The sequence below is a fragment of the Ornithodoros turicata genome, unplaced genomic scaffold, assembly GCF_037126465.1.
Source record: "Ornithodoros turicata isolate Travis unplaced genomic scaffold, ASM3712646v1 Chromosome65, whole genome shotgun sequence".
Lineage (NCBI taxonomy): Eukaryota > Metazoa > Arthropoda > Arachnida > Ixodida > Argasidae > Ornithodoros > Ornithodoros turicata.
The window spans coordinates 759,806-773,441 of NW_026999387.1; the positions used below are offsets into that span (position 1 = coordinate 759,806).

Consider the following 13,636-nt stretch of genomic DNA (forward strand, 5'->3'; position numbering starts at 1 on the left):
TCGGACTATCGTTAAGGGTTTGCCTTGTCGATCAGCTGGTTGTGACCAGATCCGGATAGCTGATATAAAACGGAATTACGATTTGATTAGTAATAGCCTTCTTTATATCTTAAACGGGACCTTTACTACGGGCGTTATTCCCGACGCATTAAAACGGGCCATATCAGACCCATTTATAAACAGGGTAACAGGAGTTCCGTGGAAAATTACCACCCGATTTCCTTACTCCCAACCTTAGCTGCAATCATGGAAAAATACGTTTCAATAATTATGTCCGATTTTCTGCAGATAAACGGTACAATTGCTCCCACTCAATACGGATTCATAGCAGCGCGAGGCACAAACCTCTTACTCGATGACTTTGCTGATTTAATTTACTCTTCCTTCGAAAAGAATATGTTTGTCACATGTTTATTACTTGACCTCGCTAAAGCTTTTGATACGGTATCCCACTCTATCCTCCTACAAAAAGTCGAAGCTTACGGTTTCCGTGGTCGAATATTTCAGTGGCTTGAAAATTTTTTAAAAGACAGAACGCAGTACGTGTTGGTCTGTGGAGAACATAGTACAACCTTACCGGTCAATAGTGGTGTCCCTCAAGGGTCTGTGCTTGCTCCCTTATTATTCAACCTCTATATTAATGATCTCGCGACCGTAATCATAGGTTGCCGACTCTATCAATACGCAGACGACACCGTACTGGCATCAGTACATGTGGACTACGCCAGCGGCGTTAGCCTACTGCAAAAAGACACCTGCGCTGTTTGGGACTGGTTCTCGAAAAACCAAATCGGCATTAACCGGGAAAAGACTCAACTGATCGTCTTCCATAACCCTTTGAAACGATTGCCAGCTCTGATCCCTCTAACTTTACATAGCTCACATTGTATCAGATGCGAATGCGATCGATTAGCTTACAGTGACGCCGTGAAATACTTAGGCATCACCTTTAACTCGGGCATGTCGTGGAACCAACATTTGGCCTACGTATGTGCAAGGTTAAGACAGGTGCCCTGCGTTCTATAACGTTTACGCTATATCACTCCGCAGAAGATCAGAAGAACGGTCTTGGACAGCCTGGGCTATAGTGTTCTGCGCTACGGCATCACTCTTTTCAGCCATTCTAGCGAGACGTGGAAATCTAAAATTAACTCTATTCTTCGTAACTGCGTAAAAAAATATTGTGCGGGCTTCGGATTCCGTAGCCTCTTCCGACATCTTTGCAACGGCTAGACTTCCCTGTCTCAATAATCTTTTTGTCTATTCGGTAGCTTCTAGTAGTAAGTAAGTATTTCTGGACGGACCAATTTAAGATACCTGTAGTTCGAACCAGGCAACTCAGGATCGAACCGGTCCGTTTCTTCACACCGACCACTGTCACACGATATGGAACTTATTGTAGAAACTACTATGTGCCAGCAGTCTTTAACCGCCTCCCAAGTGAAATACTGCATATAAATTCGAAACGTCAGCTAAAGCAATCATTGAGGGATTTATTCTATAAACATCACCTTGACACCATATCACTCAGTGCACCCCGTTAAGTGTCCCCTACGGAATGCTCTCTAAAAAACAAGAATTGAACTGTTCGTAAACTGAACTGTCTACCTACTTGGAATGTAACCATCAGTCAGTTCCCATTACGTGCCATGCTCTTGCCAAGCTAATCTTACTAGGCATTACATATTATATATCAACCATGCTTCCAATGTATGTTTAACCTTATTAACACAAGTAGTGTTTGTCGCTGCTGCCGGGCCCCGCGTAACAAGCCTTCGGGCTTAGGCGGACCCGTCTGATTTGTATTGTCCACTCTCAGTTTAATAAAGGTTTGATTTGATTTGATTTGATTATAATAATAATACGTGACGTATGCATTAGAGAAGCGCGGCTTTCGTCGTCTGCTATTGCGCCACGTTTCGACAAATTCCTCGAAAACGACTTGGTTATTCCAAATGAAACTTTGACGGTTGTATGTGTACAGTACTCGTGAATCTAGTTTTGGCGAAGTTTCGGAATCCCCCCGGCGGTTGTACGAGACCGTCCCTTTAAGAGGAAGCGTTTCTGCAAGTCGCCGACGTATTCATCAGTCTGTTACCAAATGTCGAAGCGTGAGACACGCGTGATGAATGTCAAGCAATTGGCGCTTTTGGGGATTTTATTTTCAGGATTTTTTTCCGTTTTTAAGGTATATGTAGTCGATGTGTCAGACATTTTCGTCTTTCCTACGTTTTTACCGATGCTTTTAGCTTGTAAGCAGCTAGCCTGTATCAGCGTGTGCGATTCCTGCGATGGAAATAAAAGGGATGCTGCAAGAGTGCTTATGCGAGCGACATGGTTTGGATGAAACGTAGACATGGTGTTGAAGAACGATAGGACGCTAGGCAGACAACCGGTTTGTATGCTTCGTGTGCTGCATATTGCGAGTTAATGCACACACTTCCGTCTATACCCGGTGTGTGCCTCATATGGTCGCAGAGTTGCATTGTTGCACATGCAACCGTGCGACCTGCCGGTTTTGGAAGTTTTTTTAAGTCTGGAATCGCTTTGGAAGACGCGAGGAGGCATTGCATGGCATTGCAACTTTAGAAATTGCATTCGTAAAAAACAATGAAAATTAAATACAAAGGGAACGCATGCCATAACAGATTCCGCGCTTAATGCGCGGCCGCTTCAAAAAGCCGCATCCCATGTCACTTGCCTAACTCCAGCGCTATCCATGGCGTTGCGATCGAGAAAAGCGACTATTCATCCATCCATGCACAAGGCATGCGGAGGCTAGCGGATTCTTTCCTCTCCGCAGACGCAACCGTAATGTCTCAGCTGGACCCGACAGCTAGGGTGCTTTGTGAAATGACGCGAAGTATTCGCGTTAATGTTTCTCCAAACCAAACACCACAGCGCGTTGTCCTCTCCAGTAGTACATCGTAATTCCTTGCAGTACTGCCAGTGGCTTATGAGGAACCCCAGGCAGCTTAAAGTATCATTATCGACAGGTGAACCTAAAACAACAAAGTCTTTGCCCTGCACGGGGTGCGCAGGGGAAACGTCACGGGGGGGGGGGGGGGGTGTCAAGCATTCTGCTGAGTTCTGCTCCTACATTTGGCCCATATAAGCAAACCATTCAACAAAATTTAAAATTGTTCACGCATTTTCTTATTTATCATGATGCCTCTGTAAAACCGCCGGACGCACACGACGAAGAGCTTACCAGCACAGTCGTTTGTCGTTGCCGGACATCAGGCCTCTAGAAATGATGCCGTGTTCCTGTTCGTATTTCCTCAAGCACACATCTTCCGCATCTGATATTGCTTTTTGATTGCACTCCAAGCCTGAAAACGAACAGTATGATATATTTGGGTACTCATAATACAAAGCATGAGTCCGCCTTTGATAACTTGCCCAGGGAATATCCCCTGTTCCCAGCTTGACTTCTTCCCCATAGATATATCAGTGGTAAAAACCGGTGGCGGATCAAACCGCTTATATTTTGCGGCCCTCGTTAAACGCCAAACGAAACAACGAGAAAAATAACGCAATAAGATGACGTTGCATCACGTTGCGTGCACCAGTCGGCGTCCTGCTGGGGGTTAGAGTTGGGCGGACGGCGCTGGTTTTTGGGGTAGTCTCCCCACGGCTGTGACACATTGAGACATTGCTTGCGTTGTCAAAGGCAGGATGAACGTACCGTTGACATCGTGCAACTCTCACCGAACTTGCCAGTCGGGGCATCCGTGCACAATTGGCATTCCTCGGGCGGTCAAGAAAGTGCCGGTAAGTATACCCGTCGAGCATTTTAACGAAATATTAACCATGCTGCCAGCACAAACAGCTCTCGTGGTCGCCTCAGAGGAAAGAAACGAAGCTCTGTACATCTACACCGGTAAATCACCTTTCAGTGATTGTGTTGTTACGTTATGTTGCACTCGCGTTTAGTTAGCGTTTAACACGCTTATCGCTCGTGTGCAGGTTTTGAAGCAGTTTTTTTTTCTGTGGTAGACAAAAGGTCTAAGGCCTTACAATGTATGGGCCTGTTGCTCTGGGCCAGGTGGCGCGAGTGAGCAGCAGCATCAGCGCCCCAAATCATGCAACACTCCCCAGCTTAGCAGACGACGCGGCACTTTCAAGTACACGGTTTCGAGTTGTTCGCGCTTTTCAAGAAGCAGCGCTTTTTCTGTTATTTCCTACAGGCTTTGTAGCTTCCTTGGCACCATACCGTTTGACACACCATGCAAAACCCGCTGATGGAACTCATTACTGTTGGGATCCGCGGCCGTTTGGGCCCGAAATGGCGCTGTGCAAACTTCACTGCAACAGCCCTATTGGCAAAACATTATTGAAATACAAAGGGGTCTTTTCGGGAAACGGGCGCGTAAAATTCAGTGTTTTTCTTTAATTATGTCTAAATGTTTGCCTGTTTCAGCGGATACGTGTAGGAGACAAATATAATGGTAGATAAAATATAACATGAATGATAAACTGAAAGAGCATTAAAATATGGAAATAAATGATACCAAATGTAGCAGTGGGGACACCTACAACCAGTGAAATCACGTGTCGAATTCGGAACAAAATTCCACTAGAGAGCATATTGGCCACTTTCTATATCACAGAGCGCACCAAAATTTGCGATTGTCCTCCTGGCCTGGATGCATACTAAAAATTTCGCAAGAATATCTTCTAAAACAGGGTAGATATCGCTTCCAAAAACGGCAAAAAGTGAAACACTGGAATTCAAGGTCGGATTTTCTCGATTTTTTTTGCATAAAACTATTCGGTAGAAACCGTTCGGTTACTGTTTATCATCATGTATGATGAACTTCTAAATATATAAAAAAAATCTGGTGGTCAATGGGACCTGCCTGCATGACCTGACGTGAAATCGGCCTGAGGGAATATTTCTGGGAACGAAATTCGAACGAAATTTCGAATCATTCGTAGCAGCAGGTGTTTATTTTTGACCACTTCAAACACCTACCTTGTCAGATCGTATCTATGCGACATAATTCAGGTGTCAATAATAAATTAGAAACAGAGGCATATTAACACGATAAAAATGACGGCGCTTGTATGTAGAAGATTGTGGACATTTGAATGAAAGAGTGTTACCAATTATTCGAGTAACTGCAGAAATCCTTGAATGGGTGCAGAGAGACTCTTATGCAAAATATAGATGCCTCTTATTGGGATCTCGAATAATGTGGAAATCATCTGCGAGCTTTCATTTTACTGCAGGATATTTTGGCGATTTAACGGATGTGTCCTTAATATCTTGCCAGCATATCTGTATAATAGCGTTGATAACTGTGCCCTGCCTGTTGATAACTGCCTGTGTTGTTTATGAGGTACTGTGCGATATTATGTACACTGCAGCCCACTATAGAGTGAGAATGGACGGGCATCATACCCACATTGATTTTACCATGGTAATCCTTGTCCCTCAACTTCAATTGAACAAGTCCTTATATGTTCAGGTGACTCATCCACTACAGTGTCCTACCGGTTCATCAGTAATTTGTGTTCCTGGTAGAGTACTGTTACGTGCTGTAACGGCAAGGCAACACCATGTCTAGGTAGATTTTTCAGCTTAATGTGTGTTGCTGTTGTACCTAATTTGCCATCTGGGCAATGCATTTCGATACAAGCATATCAAATGGAACACTGTTATTCTGCATTGCACATGTTTCCACCAAGATCACCTGCAAGAACCGCACGGGCATGTTGTGAAAATGCAACAACCTGCCTCCTCAGAAATACACCAGCAGCCCTCATACATGCCAAAAGTATCGGTGCTGTACATGATCTTTGTGTGCCTTGGGTCAATAAAGATATACCGAATTTGCTTTCCACACAGGTGAGTGAAGTGTGGTGATTGGAGGCATAGCGTTTATTTGAAATAGCGTATGCTGACTGAAGCCAATAGAGGGCTCAGCGCATAACACTGGGGACGTACAGGAGACGCGGCGCATAGAGCACGTGACGTATAACGTGGAGGATTATATAAGCCGTGGCGGTTAACCCCTGTGGCGGATATATCCGGTCATGAAGTAAGAGTTATAAATCTGCAAAATAACGGCGCTTATTTATCCGCCATCGTGTTTAGCGGCGCGGCGCTGAAGCTGCTTAACACAGTTTTTTTTTCACTGTTCTCACGTCTAATAATATTTATGCACGTGCAAAAGAGGAATATGAAATGAAATAAAGTGAAACTTAACTGAGTTAGTCCTTTGTGGAGGAATGCAAGACAGCACAATTGGTCCCAGTCATCATACGAATTTATCCTCTATTTTTAAACATCCGGAAACGATAACACAATTTATAACATAAATGCAAGACAGCACAATTGGTCCCAGTCATCATACGAATTTATCCTCTATTTTTAAACATCCGGAAACGATAACACAATTTATAACATAAATTGCTTATAGTATAATATTATTTATAAATAATAATTGCCCAATTTTGCGGTGTAAAATGAGAACTGAAACCACGCCACTCTCGTGCGCAAAACCTGCGACGGGTGTTCACACGTCAGAGGGTCACGTGTTTTTTATATCGAATAAGCTGATTGAACTAAAGGCTGATCTGTTGACCTAATATGCCGCTTTCCGGCCCAGCTCCCATGGCATTGTGGGTACTATGTGACTGGGAGGTGAACCGGGTTCGAATCCGAATGCCGGCTGTCCTGTCTGGGTGTTTTCGGCGTGTTTTCCTGAGTCGCTTTAAGACGTATGTCGCCACAGTTCCCTGTGAAGTCCGCAAAGGGCGCTCGATCCCCACAGTGATGTTCCCGCCTGAATGTGACTACGATAAGCATCCCATACCTACCACTACCACCACCAGATAAGGTGAACGTCATGTCGTCTCTTCGCTCGAGAAGTGCATAGTTCTGGTGTCTGCTGATTACGTATTAATATGTGGCGATTTCAGCCTCAAGGTAGTGCTTGTTTCAGCTTTTTTGATAAGACAAGGGTCAATAAATAATGATTGCCGTTGATTCTGCTGTCTCGCATTTTCTTGAAACAGTCAATACCGTACCATATTGACTTTCAGGTAATTCGGACGTCCAGTAGTTACAAGTACTTTTCCGCTGAGTGTCCGTCTGGCTGCAAAAATGGCATTGCTGCTCCCAGTTTCTTTCGTTTTATCTTAGAGCGCCCTGTGGATTGTTTTAGTTATTTATCTATTATCGGTATAGTTCTAGATGAAAATGCGGGTAACAGGTCTTCCAGCGCACGCATTGCGCGGACGGCCTCAGCCATGCCTGTGCCAGTCGTCTATTATGCTCGAACATGATGGAAAATAATTGTGACGTAAAGCTCGGAATTATTATTATTAGTTTCAAGGGTGTGGTCATTGGCATCGACGTCTAGATCGTGATAATGCTTGAGGTGCAGTGCCTCTTTTCGTTTTTTTTTTCGTTGTTGGGATTATGCCTGTGTCCTTTACCTCCCCTGCTTTTCACAATTGTATTCAATTGAGAGGATTGCAGCTCTTCTTGATTTTAGGTTTTTTTACGATAGTCTATGATGAAACATCTTTTCTTTTCTTTTTCTGCATATCCCTGTGTACTAGTGGTACACCTAACTCCGCGCAGCTGCGATCTTTTACAATAGAATTGAAAATGAAACATAACAGAGGGGAAGAAGTTTGAGAGAGAAAAAGCGAGACACCGATAATACATTCTTTTTTTTTCTCTCATTTTTATTTCGTGCTTGTACACTAATCTCTTTTCGATTTTCGTTTTCTCTTTTGACATACTGGTATATATGTCTTTCCGGCCCTCCTCGGTTTCAGCTACTGTCACAAGTTAATTGAATTCAAAGAAAATCGCGCAATTCTCTTCCAGTCGCTCAGGAATGTACGGCTGTATTATGGCACTTTCAACGTTTTGCGAATTGCGTGGCACTATATGACGTGACAGGCAACAAAGTGAACGGCACGGCTGGTTCTAGTTAGATAAGCGAGTAGAAAGTTACCTTCTGCCTTGATTATGCGCACCTGTATGCAGCTTGATTATGTACAGGGCGCTATTTCATTGCTTAGACTTTTGCAACAAGAAAAAGAAAAACTGAGAGAAACAGCGATGATATCTTGCACACATGCTACTTGGTTCTTGGCCCTACATTTTTTGGGCAAAACGCGAGGTGTCTCTTCAAACGAACACTTACTTTGAAACAGAAATCGGTAAAACAGCTTTATTTTAGGATGATAAATGGGGAGTATCATCGCGAGGGGCGATACTCTACGCCATTAATGGTGGTGATGTGCGGAACGAAGAAATCGCTAAAGCTTGCTATGCAAATGAGTCGAAACAAAATCTCCAAACCGCTTGAGCACAAAAAGAGCGACGCTTATTCCACGTCAAAGGACCACGTGGTTTCGAGCAATGAGGCTCATCGCAGTACAGGCTGTTCAGATAGATCGGCCCCGTTTCTGGCCCATATAAGCTACCGACAGCCAAGGCCTTCTCGTTTCGGCGCTCGAGAGCTGCGTATACTTCTAATTTCGACTCATTTGCACGGAAGACACTTGCGATTTATTTCTCGAGTCTGCTCGTCTTCGGATTTTAGAAAACGGGTTAGGATTTAAATAACGACTGGCTCAAAATCTGCTATTTTAAGTAACAAATAAACAATTAATTTAGGGAATTAGTCGTGCAATGTTGTGTCGTAAACGATGACAGTTATCTTATGTGTAACTTGTATATTTTATGTTGGGTTATTTCAGGAATTTGAATAACCCACCATCGACAGATACGCCTGGTCGCCCAGCGTTGTAGCACGAAAATACCGGAAAAGTATTTGCGGTACTTTTATTTCGTAGAGGTAAGGTCTCGAATTTCTGTGCAGTCATTTCTGCTTTGCAGAATATGGTCAAGGCGTTTTTGTCATGGTCGGAGTGGTACAGTTGTATACATTGTCTGCTTATCCGGAACGCTGTCTCGTTCTTTTTTTCTCATGTTCTCATGTGTTTACTGAGGCCTTTTGAGTGGAATAATAGTCCAACATTCTGGGTGTTACGAGAGGTTCATTCACGAGTTGTATTTAGGTACTAATTGAGACAACTATTTCATAAACTGTTGAATCTTACGTAAAGAGTGAAGCTGTGAAGGTTGAATGTTGCTCTGAATTCGGCGCAAAGTACCTACCTGTCGTTGTTACCAGCAGTGAGTGTCTTGTTGTTGAACATGGTGGTATGAATGGCCTTAGGCTGGTCACACCACCAGCTTTATTAGGATAAATATTACAGAATAAATGAATTAAAAGTAGACTTCAAATTTTTCGATTATTATTGGGACGATAATGGCCGCAGGGGCAGGAGCGCTTGTGAAATATGGCAACTTTATCGCTAGATTTAGAAACACAATTGTTGACAAAAGCCATGTAAGATGTTTTATGTCCCTGGCATTCTTTTTTACTTGATACTCACAGACTGGCTTCGATGTTCCACAGTCGGCGTTGATGTGCTTAAAGAAATGCTCAAGAAGAAACGTCTCGTCGCATCTTTGTCTTTCGAGTATTTCCGGAACACAAGTCCTGCTGTATTCGATCACACTGGAAGAGATAAGACGTATACCAGAATCTCCTAAATTACAGGGACATTTTGACGCCATCTCGTAACATCCCTTGATTGAGTCACGCAGAATAAGCAGCACAGTGAACTGCGCAGGAGAGATGGAACAGTTTTTCCCGGCACTCGAATCGGTAAGCTACGTCGAACGTAAATCGAGATAATTCGGAAACAGTCAATTTGCGTGAGATATAGCATGCCGCCCTTGCTGGCCGACTTTTTCTGACAAAATAATACATACTCCCCTCCCCACCGCTGCCCTGTTCATACAGCCGACCCACATCAGTAGCCGCGTTTATATGAACTCGACAGAGCGGCTTCAGATTGCTGCCAATTCGAGGTGAACTGGACCCGACACTGCTTACATGAAGTCACTCAAATGGGAGCCGGTCACAGTGAATGCGTTTTCCAGTTTCTCTTTCTGGACCTGGCCTGGTGCTGGCCTGCACTGACCGTATGGCTGTCTCGGACGCAGCGATAGGATGGACTCTGTCGCAGTGTTCGCTCGATCAGAATTCGGCCGAGCGCATTTACATGCACTTCGGTGATCGCGTCGAACGAGTCAACCCACCCCCGCTGTCGAGTTAACGCTACTCGACTCTGCGTGGCTTCAGCTTGACTCAACGTCGTTTACATGAGCGAATTGAACTCGACGCCTCAATCCGCTTATATGAAGTTGCCACTAATCTGTATGCCACCAATATTGAGGAAAAGCAAGCACAAGCAGCTGCAAGGAGAAAGAGCAAGAAGGAGGGGAACAGTCTATGAGCTCAGCCTGCAGAATCATACATCTTGGCCTTTCTGCAAATTGGCATGCAATCACCGAGTACGTTAGCACACTCGCTAGTCAGCTAGTACGACCCCTTGGCAGAGCGACACCGCGAGTTCAGATGTTGAGCATATCAAGGAATAGTATACGTTGCACAGACCACAGGCTCACTCTCTTCTACTGTGTTCCCGTTCTCGCTCACCTGTTTACATTTGTGTTTCGTGAAAAGTGTGTCAGCACGCGCACAGATATGGAATATCCGCTCACGAAATGGAAAACATTTCGTGAGATGTGACGCCGTGCAAGTCTTCTTTTCTTCTTTAGAAGCTAGAGAGTTCAGTGCATCGTATGCTATCATTTTTACGTATCAAAGGGATATCGTTAGTGGTTCTGCGCGAGCGCAAAAGATGGAGAGCTTCGGGCACTGAGAAGAACCAACACGCTGCCCGTTACGTCCGCAAAGCAGAGAGCATACGTCAACTGTCTAATTAACTGTCTAGCTAACTGTCATCCCTATTTCCACAAGTAGTGGCGACGAAAAAAAAACGAATAAGGAAAGGGAGCAAAGGGAACATTCATAGGAGAATCGTCGTCAGCTGTACTCTGACCCGAATTTTCATTCACTGAAGCAGTGCAGAGTGCTACGGAATACCTGTGCGGGTTCACAAACCAGTTTCCAGGTGTGTGCCAATGAAACAATGACAGCGATCTTTATCAGTTTCTACTGGCATGTCTTGGGTACACGCATCAAAAACCAGCAAACGCTGCATAGACAGCGCGAGCTCACTTCCGCACTCGCCATAGTACAACGATGGACACCCGCCAACACACAACTTAGCCTAAACACGATTTAATTAGCAATTAGAGTTAAATGGGACCCCCCCACATTAATCAGCACCCTCCAGGGAGTCATCACATTAATTGCGGAGCATCGAACTCGTGCAAAGACCAGATGTGTGTTGGAGGCAACCTGTGTCCGTTAAAAAAAGTAGATAGAAATAGAGTGGAGAGAAACAATTTATTCGAAAATCAACGATGCCGCGGCGAACACCCGAGTGACCAGCGACCACCATGTTGCTTGTTGACGGGCGGTAGTTGCAGAGATCGACGACAGGTGGCCACCTAGTTGCAAGGCATCACACCAGAGGGCGCCACCATCATAGCTCTATGCGAGAAAGACAGAGAACAAGATACTAGCGGCAGGTAAAATTGCAACACTGCTCAACAAGTCTATGCATGCCAGAGCGCGTGGAAAAGGCTTAGGGGCGACCGGTTAGGCCTAACCTCAGCTTCACCGCACAACGCTACGAAATTCAACAGGTAACACAAGACGACAACCACAAAATGCTAGGCTCACAACGCTAAATGTGCATCAACAGGCTTGGTACACTACGGGTCACTGCTAAACAACTCTAAAAATGCGCGTACGGGGAATAAGGCCAATCCGTTACGGCAAACATGCGAGAAAAGGCTTAACACGAGCGCGTTAACATCGGGCATGGCAAATCACTCATCTTTGGCCCCGCGGCGACGGTGCGTCCGATCCCGACGACAGTCAAGGATCAACTGACGCAACACAGGGACGGCGGAGCGACCGACCGCACAGCCTCACTCAACGAGAGCCAGCGCGCAAGTGAGTGGAGCGCCTCGCCGCGGCCGCTACGAATGCGCGCTCTCCTAGCGCCCTTTGTGCCGCCAGCATCCAGCGGTGATCTCGTTGCGGGCCGCTCCCAGTTTCGGTTTAGCTCTCTTCTCCATCCACTGCGCGCACGCGCGCTCCAAGCTGCAACGGGTGGCTTCTTCGTTTCAGTTTCGCTCTCGTTTCTTTGCGCGTGTTTATTTGTATAAAGGCAGCGCTCACTATGCTCACGTCATCATACTGACCGATGCGTGGTTTATTCTCCTGCGTTTCTCGCCGATGAGGAAAGACAAAAAACCAAGAACTGCGCAAATTTATTCGCGGCATCGTGGCGGAAGCCTTTCAAGTGCACCGCCTGGAATGGAAATGTGTCAAGACAAGATGAAGACGGTCGACCGCATCTTAGCGGCAGCCTGGATAATCTGTATTGGGAACGCAGTTCTGATCTAGAGGACGACGACGACGTCTCAATAAAAGCAATGCATTTTGCTACAAGTCTCAGTCTCTTCTTTTTCTTCGTGCAACGTGTACGCACGCACGCAACATGTCTTCCCCCGAACCTTTTCGTTCCCGCCACCGTTTTCGCTGTATCTTAAGAGGCCTCTCCATGTGCGGTAAATCTACTTTCGTTGCGGACGTGCTGAGGAACCTGAATGACGTCGTGGACAAGCCTCCGTCACAAATATTCTACGTGCAGAAATATGCTTCGCAAGGCATGTAGGACGAATTTGGGGACTCTGTCAAATTTACCAAGGAGCTACCACGAGACTGGGACACGTCGCGCGCTACACTCATCGTCGTCGACGGTCACATGACCGACGCTGATTCCTTGGAGGAGGTGACCGATCTTTTCATTCGGGGTTCACACCATGCCAACGCGTCGATGTTCTTACTTGTTCAAAACACCTTTTTTAACAGTAGCCATTTCAGGACTACATCCTACAACGCTAGTTACGTCGTCCTGTGGCGCACCGTGCGCAGCGTCCACCAGATGTAACATTTCGGGCAACAGCTATTTGGCAGAAAAAGATTTTCTCGACGCATATAAACAAGCGATGTCGTCGCGCCACGCTTATTTACTCGTTGATCTTCACAAGCATACCTAAGAGGATCACAGGTTGCGTAGCAATATCTTTTTGGGAGAACGTCAATATATCGACGCTCCGAAATGAATCTCTGCACTCACCTCACTTTACTCAAAGTGTTCTCTACTCTACCCACTCCGCGCCGTCGCGACGTCTTGAGACATTCTTCTTCGTCCTACATGGAACACCTCTCCGAAATTTGTCTCAGTGTATTGAACGGAAAGGTAGCACTGGCTCCAGACACGTTTGCGCGTTTGGAGAAGCACAAACGCTTCTTACATCGGCACGCCTACAAAAAGATTCACAAGAATCCGCAACGTTTGAAACGCTACCTGTCTCAGCAGCGAGGGCAGGGCGCTCTTTTGTTGGTGGTTCCTCTCCTGCTTTCCGCCGTGTTGAACCATTTCGCCAATGGCCAACAGAACTGAAGTAACCGCCTCCATCGGAAACATTCTTTCCTCGAAGGAGAGTGACGACGTCAAAGTGAAACCCATACCACAGGCACTGTATCGCATCCTCAAGCAGTACAGATTCGAACCCTACGACAGTAAAAGCGAGGCGTACCACTCT

The 13,636-nt window shown here is 45.5% G+C and overlaps 1 protein-coding gene across 1 annotated transcript in view; it reads right to left on the minus strand.

Annotated features, from left to right (window-relative positions):
- LOC135374467 (uncharacterized) overlaps positions 1-13,636 on the minus strand; it is a 102,154-nt gene that overhangs the window by 75,589 nt on the left and 12,929 nt on the right. Inside the window, exons 3-4 of the mRNA XM_064607423.1 lie at positions 9,433-9,557; positions 3,212-3,332 (exon numbers count right to left, since the gene is read on the minus strand). Of these exons, the coding sequence (XP_064463493.1) occupies positions 3,212-3,332; positions 9,433-9,557 (246 nt within the window). The remainder of the gene's footprint in view (positions 1-3,211; positions 3,333-9,432; positions 9,558-13,636) is intronic.